Source organism: Lutra lutra, chromosome 17, assembly GCF_902655055.1.
Source record: "Lutra lutra chromosome 17, mLutLut1.2, whole genome shotgun sequence".
NCBI lineage: Eukaryota > Metazoa > Chordata > Mammalia > Carnivora > Mustelidae > Lutra > Lutra lutra.
Window position 1 is genome coordinate 41,304,361 of NC_062294.1, and position 14,900 is coordinate 41,319,260.

Consider the following 14,900-nt stretch of genomic DNA (forward strand, 5'->3'; position numbering starts at 1 on the left):
CACACACTCTTTCTCTCTTTCTCCCGAGTTCCCTTAACCATGGACATCGGAGTTCCAGAGTTTGGGAATCCTTCCCGAGGTTTGGAAGGGGACTCCACCTATGCAAACCTAAGAGTGATATATACAAAGCGCGTGAGCGTATCAGGAAGGACAGGCACTTTCCCAGCAGGTGGCGGGGTGGGGGTGGGAGTGAAGGGAGTGAAGGTGGGACCAGAGGTTGCGGGCAGGGAGGGGGGGTCGGGGGCCAGCGGGTGGGGGCGGGCATACAACACCGGGCAGCACCCCCTCGGCGGGACTTCTGGGTGGCTTCCAGCTTCTCCCAAGCGCCTCCTCCTGACTGGCTCAATGCGGAGCTAGGATGGGATGTCTTGGCTGGCAGAGCCCCCGAGGCAACTCCTGCGGCGTCCGGCTCTGGTTAAGACCGGGTGGAGAACTACCAAGCGCGGGGCGAGTGCAGGCTCGCCGGCACGTTCCTGCACCAGCACTCACAGCTTCGTTTAGGTTCGCGGAGAAAGGGCTGAAGGCTTTAGGCCCTTCGAGGCATCCGTAGCGAGGGGGCGGGGCCCGGAAGGGAGCGGCATGGCGGCGCTGGACAGTGACAGCGATGAGGACTTAGTCAGCTATGGGACAGGCCTGGAGCCGCTGGAAGAAGGTGCGGGCCAGATTGGTCGCTGGGGTCTGTGAGAAACAGGTCCAGGATTCCGGGCAAAACCGCTCAACCCTGTGCCGGGCCTCGGGTGGCCCCGTGGGCAAGGCTCTCTCGCTACTGGTGTCGGGAACAGAGACGAGAGACGTGCGGTGTGCTCTGGGGTGCTCACGTTCTGGAGGGATGGATAAGAGACCCTGAGGGGTGGGAAACAGAAAGATGACGAAACAGGCTCGTGTGAGAACCGGGGTGGGTGGTCGGGCATTGTCTTCCCTAGAAGAGGACGTTTGAGCTCAGACTTGAAACAGAGGAAGGAACCAACCATATGAAGATTTGGGTAGAAGAACATTTCAATCAAAGGGAGCAGCGGGTGCAAAATTTCTGAAGTCAGAGCCAGTTTGACAAATTGAGGGACAGGCAGGACTGGTGGGGGTGGAGCCGACACCAGTGGGAGACTGGTAGAGATGATGTCAGAGGGGGAGGCAGGGGCTGCATCTACTTAGTATGTAAGGATGTTTGGATTTTATACTAAGTGTTGAAGAGTCATTGTGGGGTTTTACACAAGGGAGAAATGTATATTTTTAAGATTATTTAGCCCTCGATTTTGAGAATAGGCGGGCTGGCGAGTGGTGGGCAAAACTGATTGAGGGAGATTAGCAGAAAGAGAAAGAGGTCTTGAGATGATGATGACTTGGACTGGGGTGTTAGCAGTGGAGGGGACAAGTAATGGTCTGGGTAGAGGTGTAGGTTGAAGGCAGAACAGACCAGACTTGCTGCTGAAATATAGAGGGGAGGGTAAAGTGAGGTAAGGTTCCCTCCCATGTTTCTGGGCTGATCCGTTAATGACTCTATTTGTTCAGTAATGAGTGCCCGGTAAGGACTGATGGCAGTTCTAGTCCTGTGGGAAGGACCAAGGAAGCATGGTGGCTAGGAGTTACTTGCAAGCCTTCTGTTGGTGGGATCTTATTTTCCACCCTGATCACATTTTACCAGGTTAGTTGTACTTCTGTACTTTCCACTGATTACCCTTTTGTTTCCTACAAGCAGTTCCAATCATTAGAAAATTTTACTGGACGCTGGCCCTACTTCTACTCTCTGCTTACCAAAGACAGAGGGACACTAGTCTTCTGAAAGTTTCTTATGTGTTTAAAGACAGCTCTTGGATTTCCTCTAAGACATCTCTGTACTGCACTCAACACCCTTTAATATATTCAGTTTAATTTTTTTTAAGATTTTATTTATTTTTTTGACAGGTATAGTGAGAGAGGGAACAGAAGCAGGGGAAGTGGAGGGAGAATCAGGCTTCCCACTGAGTAGGATGCCCAATGTGGGGCTCAATCCCAGGACCCTGGGATCATGACCTGAGCCAAAGGCAAACACTTAATGACTGAGCCACCCAGGCACCCCAATATATTCAGTTTAAAGCCCTTGAAACCCCAATTTATCAGAGCCTTTCTCTAAGTATGGGACCAGAGTGTGGGTGGAGCAGGGCTACCATTGGTATGTCCTTCATTCTAGACTGTACTTCTTTATTTTTTATTTTTACTATTTTTAAAAGATTTTATTTGACACAGCGAGAGAGAGAGAGAGAGAGCGAGAGCACAAGCAGGGGGAGCAGCAGGCAGAGGGAGAAGGAGTGCAGGCTCCCCATTGATCAGGGAGCCCAATGTGGGGCTTGATCCCAGGACCCTGGGATCATGACCCGAGCTGAAGCCAGTTACTTACCCGACTGAGCCACGCAGGTGCCCTAGACTGTAGTTCTTTAACATAGGCTAAGATCACATTAACTTTACTGGCAAACACATCACCTCATGATCTCAAAGAATTTGTTGACAGAGATCCTGTATTGGAAGAGTTTTAAATCTAGTTGAAACAAAAGTAGGAGTTTTGTAATTGCTACCTTATATGATATAGACAGGAAATAGCCTACACAAGCTGGCAGAGAGCCCTGAGACAGCAGGATGGGATTCCTTGAAAACTGGTAGATCTCGCTATTCAGAAAGAGGGCAGGGGGTAAAATACATGGGTGAAGGTTATTACAGCCAGGCTGGGCAGCTGTTAATACATTTCTATATTTCTGGTTTTACCCTTGTTTCCTTGTGAGTGACATATTGTAAGCCATCAACTATTTGACCTACATTCTTCTAATTCTTCCTCTTTGATGATGCACAGAATCTGAAATGAAGTCTAATGATCTAACCACGCTTTTGAAATGGAAGGAAGGGGCATTGGATTTGTAGACCCTTTATGCCCCCAGCCTAAGATCATTCTTTAACTTCTCAGCATTGGTAGTTTTGAAGATTGAGTCATTGTTTCCTATGCACTTTGATGTGTAAATGCACTCTGAGTGCATTTTATGGTATAACATACTAGACCAATAATCACTTTTCCTTCTGCTTTGAAGTTTTAGTGACAGGTTAGATAAACATTGGTAGAGGAGGGACTCTACTCCTTAATTAAAGTTGCTGCTACTGAGAGGAAGTTTTACTGGTTAAGAGACAGCAGCCAAACTGTCTGTCACACACAGACCCTAGACACATAGGCTCTCTGGCCTGGAGGGAAGAGGGCACCAGTACTTACCTCTCTCATTAGATACTTTAGGTGCCTCTGGAGTTCTCCTCATCTCTGGTTCATCCTGTACTCAAGATTAACTTAAGGACAATTTTCCTCCTTGACGTTATGACTCTCCCACTTAAGACTATCTGTGGTTTCCCCCCACTGCCCGGACATACCACAGACCCTGAAGTACTGAGTTCAAGGCCTTCTGCACTATCTGCCCTTCTAGTTCCATCTTCTGCTCCTTGCCTGCCTTCCAGTCAGACTAGACTACTTTTTCAAAACATCTGATGTTATCTTTCTAGACTTCCTGTTTACTGAATTAATGCTTCTGTTGGGAATTGTGTCTCTATCAGTAGCTATCAGATCCTGCTCACGAGGGAGACTATGAAGTGGTTCTTGTACATCATCGGAAGAGTTCCTGTATATTCAGGTCTCCTCTGCTGGGCTCTGAGGGCCCTGGAAACAGGGACAGAGTTGTGGTTGGTTTTCTACACCCAGAGCCTAGTACAGGGCTGCTTCCATGGTGAAAGACAGTCCAGGTGATGTCCCTGGCTTGGAAGCAGAATTGAGATCTGATTGCAACTTTGTGCTTATTAGCTGTGGACATTGGGGCAGTTACTGAATCAGATCAGAGCACCCTTATCAGGTACGATGAGTGAGATAATATGTGTGAAAAGAAGGGATTAGTTGTTATTAGTAGCAGTAATTATAAGAGGGCCTGGCTAAAATGTCACCTCCTCCCCAGAGTTCTTTCCTGATGTGATTAGAGGTGGCGTCTCCCTGTGGGGCTCCTGCCGGCTGTGCTGGTTGGCCCTCAGGATCTGCCGCCACAGGTTCCACCTAGTTGTCTGCAGATCTTATCCCCCCTCCTGATTAAGAACACCTTGAGAACCGAGTAAGAATAGCACTTTGCATTGGCAGGCCCCAGTGGTTCTCAGTCGGGGCTGATTTTGCCTCTCGGAGGACATTTGTCAAAGTCTGAAGACATTTTTGGTTGTCAAGCCGGGCGGGGGGAGCCATGCTTCCTGGCTGGGGTCTGGCGTTCCAAGTCAGGGGTGCTGCTGACCGTCCCACGGTGCACGGGACCGTCCTATCACAAAGAATCAGCCAGTGCTGACTGCCGATAGCACTGAAGTTGAGAAACCTTGCCTTAGCCAGGAATCATGCCAGGGGCACAAGTGGGAGTGGATCACGTGAAACGCATTTCTAAGCAACAGTGACAATCTTGGATTAGGGGGCCCAAGTTGTAATTCAGCTCTTTAGAGTGAAATGAAATTGTAGCTGATATTGACCGAGCTTCGCTATGACTAGACACTGTGCTCAGGCCTCTGCATGTGCGCCAGCCTACCAGGTAGGTTCTGTTCCTCACCCTACCTTTATTTCTTATTTATTTATTTTTTTATTATGTTCAGTTAACCACTGTAGAGTACATCATTAGTTTTTGTTGAAGGGTTCAGTGATTCATTAGTTGCGTGTAACTCCCAGTGCTCATCACAGCACGTCCCTCCTCAGTATCCATCACTCAGCTACCTCATCCCCCCATCGCCATCCCCCCATCGTGGGGGGTGAGGCTTAGAGAGCTCAAGTAACTTACCCAAGTTCACCAAGCTAGCAGTAATAAGAGAGGGGGATTTGAACCCAGATCTCCTGGTCTTCAGAACCTGAGCTTTTGACTGCCCTTCTATGGGTTATACTCCAGAAATGACTTAAAGACCTCAAAAGTTACTAGGAAGAATTTAGGACTCCAAGGCCATAAGTTCCTCTACTTTTTGTTCCACCTTCCAGAAGGAGTAACTGGCTTAATTATTGGAATAACAGGTACACATGGGCTTTCCTACTGTATATCATAATAATAATAATAGTAATAGTAATAACGGCAGCTAGTATTTTAAAAGTGTTTATTGTGTATCTCTTCTTGCTAAGCATTTTATAGGCATTATCCTACTCCATTTCCATAACAACTCTATGAAATAGCTATTGCTATTCATGTCAGGGGGCAAAGAAAAATCAAGATGATGGAAGTCCTGGTGCTGGGAAGGTTGGGTGAGAGTTCTGTGGGTCTCAACTCCCCGCCTTTAACTGCTCTATTACTTGCTTTCTGTGCTGAATGTTTGAAAATAACTTGATGGTTACTTTTTATTTTAAATAGATTCAGAATTCTGAATTGCAGTTGATAAAATGAGGCCGTGATGTATGTCATAGGGCCTGAAAGTTTAAACTTAAGGAACTTTTAGACTTTACTGAGTTCCTTTTTGCTTGTGTGTTGTAGCAACCCATCCCTGCTCAGGAGAGCAGGAAAAGGATTAAGTCTAAAGAGTAGTAACTATGGAATCAGGAGATTGCCAGAAATAAGGAAACTCTTAAGATTTGGGGAGAACAGGCAATATCAAAGGAAAAAATCTGGACTCGGGATGCTGTGAAGTTCTAGAAGAAATACAGAAGGGTTCTTTCTGTCCCAAAGCTCTGCGTGCCAAGTGTCAGCCCAGTGACTTGTCTCCAGCACTGCCTGTGGAGTTTACCTCCATCTGTTGGAACCTCCCCACCAACCAGCATGTAATTCAGTTTACATGTTAGAATTTTGTGGGAAGCAGGCCATTCTTGCTGAAATGTTTATCTGATGCAGATAAGAAATATCTATATTTGCCTTAGAACTCTAAAGAAGCTTGATATCATGTGTTACTTTCTAAACTATATAAGCAGGTAAAGTCTAGGAGTAAAAAACTTAGTTAAATTGTTACAGTTGGGGAGCGCCCAGGAGGTTCAGTCGGTTGAGCACTCTTACTTTCAGCTCAGGTTGTGATCTCAGGGTGGTGGGATCCAGCCCTGCATTGGGCTTTGTGCTCAGTGTGGGGTCAGCTTCAGATTCTCTCTCCCTCTCCTACTGTCCCTCCCCACCACTCTCTCTCAAATAAATAAATAACTCTTTAAAAAAAATTGTTCTATTTGAAATTACAAGAAGTGAACAGTTCATTATGTTTAAGAAATGACATTTTGTCTAAAGATTTTCTAATCCACCATCCCCTTCTCTCTTACCTGAAATATTTTTTTCAGGTGAAAGACCAAAGAAACCAATTCCTCTTCAGGATCAGACTGTCAGAGATGCAAAAGGAAGATATAAACGATTTCATGGAGCGTTTAGTGGAGGTTTCTCTGCTGGGTACTTCAATACTGTTGGCTCAAAGGAAGGTATGATTTTCCTGCTTGGAGCTCTAAAATTGCTGAAGCAAATGACTGAAATAGCATAAGTTTTCTCCCCCTCTTCCACCTCTCCCTTTAAAAACAAAAACAAACAAAAAACTTTCTTTAAACACTTTAATATACACACACCATAGACTTTTGTGTTCTTTCAGCCTTTGGTATGTTTGTAAGAGTCCACTGGTGTGTCATTCATTACAATCCGAGAGGGAAAGTTTTCCTTCACTTAAAAAAAAAAAGATGCATTTTAACCAGATGTTTAAGTGATGATCATGACTTCCGTTGTCTATCCCATCTTGCCGGCAATACACGAAGTTGCTTTCACATACATTCACTTAGGTAACCTTCATCTCACACGACTCAGTGACTGAGGAGGACAGGTGTCAGAGCTGCTGTGTGGATGAGGCCACTGAGGGTCAGAGATGCTCCCTCCTAACACTGGGGACCACAGCAGCACTTGTCAGCGCCTGTTCTCGACCTGAAGAAAAAAATCAGTTACAATTTTCACATTACGCAGTAGTTAATAAGCTCTGCCTTGTTTAAAGTAAGGCGTGTTTTTTAAAATATTCTCACATAGGAACTGGAGGAAAATGGCTTTTTTATGTCCGATACAAGGGTAGGATGAACCGAGTCATTCCTGTAGCAGCTGTTAAGAAGAAGACGGAGCAGTTCTTTTATAGATATATACAATAACTTGTATAGAACAACAGTACAATAGAGATGAGAAAAGCAGTGCAGGAAAGCAAGGACAAGCCACGTGAGAAAAATAGTTGGGGTCGATAAGGTGGTTTCAAGTTCAGTATCCAGAAAGAGCAGTTCAGTGAGCAAATGATCAAGGTATTTGAAAGTCTAGCCCAGAAATGCTAGAAAAGCTATGGAATAGTCAGCCTTACTATTAGGAAAGGCCAAGGTAAGTGACTAAGGCACTATTAAGTTAGCGTACTTATTTTTAACATTAAAATGTAAAAAATGGCGGTAGGGTTTGTGAAGGAAGAAGGACTCGGATACACTGCTGACTGTTGCAATTAAAGCCGTGCTGTCCGCTGTAGTGAGACCAGCTCAAGTGATTGTCGGGTAGACTGTGATAGGTTAATACTCTGCGGTATCTCTACCCTGAGGAGGACTGTGCAGAAATCAGGCAGAGACTATAGAACTCCAAAGTGGAGGAAGGCAGTAGCCTGGGAAAGCTGATCCCCATTCCTGGGTAGCTGGGGGTGTCTCCCATGCCTGCCCAGAAACCTGCTCTGCCCACTGACCAACAGGGGATCTGCCCCATATTCCTTAGGTCCATAAGACTCTCATAGGAAATGAGAGAGGAGGTGTGTCAGTCGTAGAGAAAACTAAAAAAGTATATCTTAGAAGATTACAGACACCTTTGACCTCCAGACCGTTCTCACAGTGTAAGCATGGCACATGCTTGGTGACTGTGGATAGGGAGCAGGAATGGTGTTACAGGACTCGGGACTGGGACGGAACTGGGGGCCTCGGGTGGGCACAGCTGCCCTCAGACTAGCCAGGTTGAGTCCTTGGGCCAGGGACCCCTGAGTGTTCCCTGTGTTGCTTCTCTGACTCTGGTTCTCGCCACCCTTTCACTGCTGACTCAGTACCCTGACAGAGTATTCCGGCGATATGCTAAATAAGTTGGTATCTGTTGCTATCGTGCTGGTCTCAGAGTAGTCCTGCCTTTTAAGGTGACCTTGCACCTTTTTACTCACATCTACTTGTGAAAAGATCGCCACGTTCACTGTAATAATTTAATTATTATGTAATTATGTCCGTAGGAGCAGGGAGATGGGAAGGAGCTAAGAATTTATAGGTATCAGGGGGTCTTCAGCCCATAACGGCAGTGTTATTGAATAATTTAGTTATAAACCAAAATTGTAATATTCTATATGCTTTTCTTCCAAGGATGGACTCCCTCTTCTTTCGTGTCTTCACGACAAAACAGGGCAGACAAAGCTGTTCTTGGTCCAGAAGATTTTATGGATGAAGAGGTGGGTATGCAGAACTTTCATGGCCACTTAGCCAGTGGGATGTGTACACTTGGCTGTTGTAGCACCTATGCTGTCCCCAGAACGTTCAATGGACAATGCCTTCTTTATTTGCGAGGCTTTATTTTTTACGTATTTGGACCAGTGTGCTCTGTACATCAATGGATTTGTGTTCACTGGGAGAACATCTTACGCTGGGGCCAGTTTCTAAAGTTAAGAGTGGAGAGGAGGGGCGCCTGGGTGGCTCAGTGGGTTGAGCCTCTGCCTTCGGCTCAAGTCATGATCTCGGGGTCCTGGGATCAAGCTCCACGTCAGGAATCTCTGCTCAGCAGGGAACCTGCTTCCCCTCTCTCTCTCTGCCTGCCTCTGTCTACTTGTGATCTCTGTCTGTCAAATAAATAAATAAATAAACAAATAAATCTGTTAAAAAAAAAAAGAGTGGAGAGGAAAGTCGTTTATAGGCAAACTTCCTTGAAAAGGCCCCAATAGCCCCCTCAGTGCAGCACCCATGGAGCTTCCACAGTAACTGCCGGGCATGCTGCAGTTGAAGGAACCGGGAGCCACTAGACCAGCAAAGAGCGAAAGGGAGCCACATGCAGGCATCTGGGCCCATCATTAAAGCAATGATGACTGCCACCTTCTTAGGGGTAAATTGGGGCTGGTAGGGGGGAGGTGTTCTACTGGCCTGCGGGATGGGCTCTAGTTTGTTTTAAAATTAAACCTCTGTTGCCTTAAAACCTAGTTGTGGATTCATTTGTGATAAAGATTAAATCAAACACTATTAACATGCTTTAGGCTGCAGGTAAGAGGCAAGCCGAGGTCCCCTTCTTATTTGATTAGCATAATCTATAAGGAAGCATGATCATGCAACAAGACATCCAGATGTCAGCGAGGTCCCAGGTCCTCTCTTCTTAGCCATATTCTGCAAGTCAGCTTGTCCTCATACTAGCCCTCCCTGTGGTGCCACTGTGGGAGCAGGAGTTCCAGATGGCACATCCAGGATGCCAATATCCACTGGAAGGAGGACTTTTTTCCTTGGTTATCTTTTCTTGGGAGCAAGGAAACCATTCACATGAGTCCTGCCATGGATTTTCCCTCATGTCTGCTTGGGCAGACTTTTTTTTTGTTTTTTTAAGATTTATTTATTTATTTTTAGAGAAGGCGAGAGAGCGCACAGTGTCGAGGAGGGGAGAGAGGAAGAGAGAAAATCTTGAGCAGACTCCCCGCTGAGTGGGAGCCCAACGTGGGGCTCCATCTCCCCACCCTGAGATCATGACCTGAGCCCAAACCAAGAGTCAGATGCCAACTGAGGCACCCCCCCCACCCCCCAGGTGCCCCGGGCAGGTTGTTTTACCTGCTCATTCTTTTTTTCAATTTTTAAAATTTTTAAAATTTTTTTAAACTTTTTTTTAAAAGATTTTATTTATTTATTTGACAGAGATCACAAGAAGGCAGAGAGGCAGGCAGAGAGAGAGGGGGAAGCAGGCTCCCCGCTGAGCAGAGAGCCCAATTCGGGACTCGATCCCAAGACCCCAAGATCATGACCTGAGCCAAAGGCAGAGGCTTTAACCCACTGAGCCACCCAGGCGCCCCTTACCTGCTGATTCTTAAAGCAGTCCTTGGCAAAGGAAATGGGCTCTAAAGACTGGCTTAGAAAAGACATGAACCCCCCATTTGCCAGCCTTCCTCTGGTCCCAGCACATGTACTGGCACACCACTTGGGGAGTACATGGTGGCAGAGAGGAAGGCAGGCACCTGCATACTTCAGAGTTCTGTGAGGAATGCGGGAGAGGCACAGACTGCTGGAAATGCAGCCAACAGGAAATTCGAAAACACTTCAAGGTAGCATGTAGGTGTGCTGAGGAATGCTTGCTGGCTGTGACTCTATTTGCCCTCTGCACTCTGACCTTTGAAATATTGTCCAAGAGGAACACACTTACTTACTGTAAAAGTAATTAGTGTATTTTAATTACTTCCTGTCTTCCTAGCTTGGCTGTGCCTCTTGTGGGCTCACTGACTGGCCATTGTCATGCCCTGTCCTCTGCCACTGTCCTTAGCTTAGGCGAGGGTGCCAAAGTCCGATGTAAAGTCAGCTGCTCCACTGATCTCCAGTTCAGCTGTGTAGTTCTGTTTGTGTGTTTGTTTTTTTGTTGAAGTTTTTATTTACTCATTTATGTAATCTCTACACCCAACATGGGGCTCGAACTCAATGACCCTGAGATCAAGAGTCCTATGCTTTTCTGACTGAGCCAGCCAGGTGACCCATCAGTTGTGTAGTTTTAATATTTTTTTTCTTTTAAGAAATAAAGGCATCTGATGTATTACAGTTAATCACTTACCAAATGATGTAAGTAATTCTGTCTGAAAAATTTTTTTTTTTAAGGATCTTAGTGAATTTGGGATAGCACCTAAAGCGATTGTTACCACGGATGACTTTGCTTCCAAAACCAAAGATAGAATACGAGAAAAGGCCAGGCAGTTAGCAGCTGCTACTGCCCCCATTCCTGGAGCTACTCTGCTTGATGACCTCATAACACCAGCAAAGTGAGAAGAATTTAATTCTAACTTTTCTGATCTTGGCATCACTGCTTCGCATATGTATAATGATCCTAATTATGAGTAGTTTGGTTACAAGTGGGAGAAGCCTAGCTTGAGTGCACAGGGGGTTTTGCTAAGAGGATCTTTGCATTTTTATTGCATATGGTGTGTTCTAGAGCTCCAGTGAGTAGCTACGCTGCTGGGGTTTATGGAGGCTGGTGTGCAGTTAGGGACTGGGGTGCCTTCCCTCCCTCTCTCTTAGAAGCCTTAAGGGCTCTCTCCTGTCTGCCTCATCCTACCCGCTCTTTCTGCATATCTCCTTATTCTGCTCTTGGGCATGTGGCCTGATGTGTCTGCCTCAGACGCATGGTTTCCCAGGCCACAGACTTGACAAGGACCATATAGAGTCCCCAGGTATCCATTCCAAAGGCCCAGCAGAGGGGGCTTCCGATCAACTTCCCCAGGTTGGGCGTGCACCCAAATCTGGTCAGCTGTGGCTGGCACAGCAGGGCTTTGTGGGGCTGATGTGGAGGGGGTTGGGTTGTGTTTTATTTTTTATTTTTTAATATTTTATTTATTTATTTGACAGACAGAGATCACAAGTAGGCAGAGAGGCAGGCAGAGAGAGAGGAGGAAGCAGGCTCCCCGCTGAGCAGAGAGCACAATGTGGGGGCTCGATCCCAGGACCCTGGGCTCATGACCTGAGCCGAAGGCAGAGGCTTTAACCCACTGAGCCACCCAGGTGCCCCTGGGCTGTGTTTTAAGGGCTCAGACACGACAAGGGTGTGAGCTAGACAGGGACTGAAAGGCTGCTTATTTCCTACTGTCCTCTAGTATCATAAAAGGAAGTTCACATGCAATACCTTGATATCCTAGATTATCTATTGGTTTTGAATTGCTGAGAAAAATGGGTTGGAAGGAAGGACAAGGAGTCGGACCTCGAATAAAGAGAAAACCACGCCGACAGAAACCTGGTATGTATATTGATTTCCATTCATTCTGTAGCATAGTTTCTTGTTGTTGTTTTTTTGAGAGAGTGAGAGTGAGAGAGGGAACATGAGCAGATAAGGGGGGGGTGGGGAGGTGAGGAGTGGCAGAGGCAGAGGGAGAAGCAGACTCCCTGCTGAGCAGGGCATCTGATGCAGGGCTCCATCTGTGAACCCTGAAGTCATGGCCTGGGCCAGAGTCAGCCACTTAACTGATTAAGCCATCAGGTGCCCCTGTAGCATACTTTTTTTTTTTTTAGAAGATTTTATTTATTTATTTGACAGACAGAGATCACAAATAGGCAGAGAAGCAGGCAGAGAGAGAGGGGGAAGAAGGCTCCCTACTGAGCAGAGAGCCCGATGTGGGACTTGATCCCAGGACCCTGGGATCATGACCTGAGCCGAAGGCAGAGGCTTTAACCCACTGAGCCACCCAGGCGCATACTTTTTAATGGCTCCATGTTTCTAGAAATAAAATTGCTGGGTCAAGTTGTATGCCTGTACTGTTGACTGTTGAACAAGGGGGTTAGAGGCACTAACCCTGTGGGTGGTCGGAAATCCACATATAATGTTTGTTTGTTTGTTCATTTGTTTCTTTTCAAGTATAATTAACATACAGTGTTATATTTCCACATATTTCTTTTCACTCTCCAAAAACTTAACTGCTAATAGCCTACTGTTGACCAGGAACCTTACTGATAACATAGTCGACTAGCACATATTTTGTATGTTATATGTATTCTATACTTTATTCTTAGAATAAAGTAAGCTATAGAAAAAAAAATTATTAAGGAAATCAGAAGGAAGAGAAAATATAGTTACATTAACTATACTGTAAAAATTCTGTGTATATATGGACCCGTGCAGTTCAAACTTATGTTGTTCAAATGTCAACTGTATTTTAAACATTTTTTTAAATTTGAGTACAGTTGACACATAGTGTTACATTGGTTTCAGGTGTACATCCTAGTGATCTGACAAGTCTAAACGTTATGCTGTGCTCACCACCAGCGTAGCTACATCTGTCACCACACAATGCTATTATAATATCATTGACTCTGTTTCCTGTGCTGGGCCTTTTAGTCCCGTGACTTACTCATTCCATAACTGGAGGCCTATATCGCCCACTTGGCCTTCACCCATTTTGCTTCCTTCCCTCTAGCAATCATCAATTTGTTCTCTGTATTTATAAACCTGATTCTATTTGTTTTTTTTTTTGGATTCCACATATGAGTGAAGTCATATGATACTTATCTTTCTCAGTCTGACTTATCTCACTTAGCATAATACCCTTTAGGTCTGTCCATGTCACAGATGGCATGATCTCATCCTTTTTTATGGCTGTGTAGTATCCCATTGCATACTTAGATGTACCCCATCTTTCTTATCCATTTGTTTGTTGACAGATGCTTAGGCTGCTTCTGTATCTTGGCTGTTGTAAATAATGCTGCAATAAACATAGGGGTGCCTGTATCCTTTCAAAGTAGTGTTTTTTTGTTCTTTGGATAAATACCCAATAGTGGAATTATTGGATCACATGGTGCTTCTGTTTTTATTTTTATTTGTATTTTTATTTATTTTTTAAAAGATTTTATTTATTTATTTGACACAGAGAGAGAGAGAGAGAGACCACAAGCAGGCAGAGCAGTAGGCAGAGAGAGGGGGAGAAGCAGGCTCCCTGCCAAGCAGAGAGCCTGCTGTGGGGCTTGATTCCAGGACCTGGAGATCATGACCTGAGTCGAAGGCAGAGGCTTAACCCACTGAGCCACCCAGGCACCCCGGTGTTTCTGTTTTTAATTTTTCGAGGAACCTCCATACTGTTTTCCACAGTAGCTCTACCAGTTTACATTCTCAAGAAGTCAACTGTATTTTGAGGCTTTCTGTGTGTCGTGCGTAACAGCCTTCTAGAAGCATTGTACCAGTTTGTATTCCTGCTAGCACCACATGAAACCTTTTCCTACTCTTGTCAAAATTGTGTCACAGTTTGACAGGGTGATTTTCTGTTGATTTCTTGCCCTTGGTCTCCCCAGCCAGATGACAGAAATAGCTTCCTTCGGGTTCTCCGTGGTGCTGGGGCAGTAGTGGTGAGTCATGGAGCACATTATTGCCGGAGTGTGGGTGGCACACAATTCCTGAGTGATTCGTCTCTGACCCTAGAGCCAGAGCAGCTTTTATAAGGGCTTCCATGAACCTCTAAATGGCCTCGGTAATTCCGGTTTCTTTATTTTCAGTCACTTGCAACCAATGTATCTGAAATCTCTTTTGTAGATCCTGGAGTAAAAATCTATGGCTGTGCCTTACCCCCTGGAGGCTCTGAGGGATCTGAGGTATTGTATGGGATGACTGACCTTGAATTTGGTATAGAAACATCTGTTTCCTTATGAACATGAAATTTTAGGGTCGGAAATAATTTTAAAAATCAGTTGGATCCCATAACAGTGAAATACCCCCACCCGAAAACTACCTTCACGTCAGAGAATGCATTTGGCAACATGCCAGCACCATACATATCCAAGTCTGTTCAGATTGTTAAAATGGCACTGTTTGTGTTAGTATCAAGAACTTGATTTAGTGATTTGTGATAGAGGAAAAGAAAGTTCGGTCAGTGTTCTGTTTGGAATTAATCGTTTGAAGATAGTATTTTGCAGGACTTTGCACCAGTCAGTGAGTCACCTTCATTGCACTTTTTCTTCATTGTGAGCAGGAGGAAGATGATGACTATGTGCCTGAAAATGTGACCTTTGCCCCTAAAGATGTCACACCTGTGGATTTCACACCTAAAGATAATGTGCATGGACTGGCTTACAAGGGCCTGGATCCCCACCAAGCATTGTTTGGAACTTCGGGAGACCATTTTAATCTTTTCGGTGGGGGACCCCAGGGGACCAGCGATCTTCTTGGAGAGATTGGAGTGAATAAAGGAAGAAAACTGGGAATCTCAGGCCAGGTAGAAGTTTCTGTTTCATGAACTTGGAAACGTCAACA

General features: G+C 45.4%; 1 protein-coding gene across 2 annotated transcripts in view; it reads left to right on the forward strand.

The window, feature by feature from the left end:
- Positions 1 to 310: 310 nt before the first annotated feature.
- Positions 311 to 14,900, forward strand: part of GPATCH1 (G-patch domain containing 1) — a 45,633-nt gene continuing 31,043 nt past the window's right edge. Inside the window, exons 1-7 of one of the 2 annotated variants that reach the window (XM_047711987.1) lie at positions 311 to 652; positions 6,257 to 6,391; positions 8,309 to 8,394; positions 10,775 to 10,935; positions 11,806 to 11,903; positions 14,184 to 14,242; positions 14,620 to 14,862. In XM_047711987.1, coding sequence (XP_047567943.1) covers positions 580 to 652; positions 6,257 to 6,391; positions 8,309 to 8,394; positions 10,775 to 10,935; positions 11,806 to 11,903; positions 14,184 to 14,242; positions 14,620 to 14,862 — 855 coding nt within the window. In that variant the 5' untranslated portion in view covers positions 311 to 579. Of the gene's footprint in view, positions 653 to 3,540; positions 4,557 to 6,256; positions 6,392 to 8,308; positions 8,395 to 10,774; positions 10,936 to 11,805; positions 11,904 to 14,183; positions 14,243 to 14,619; positions 14,863 to 14,900 lie in introns of those variants that run through there. The other variant, XM_047711988.1, reaches the window with a different exon arrangement.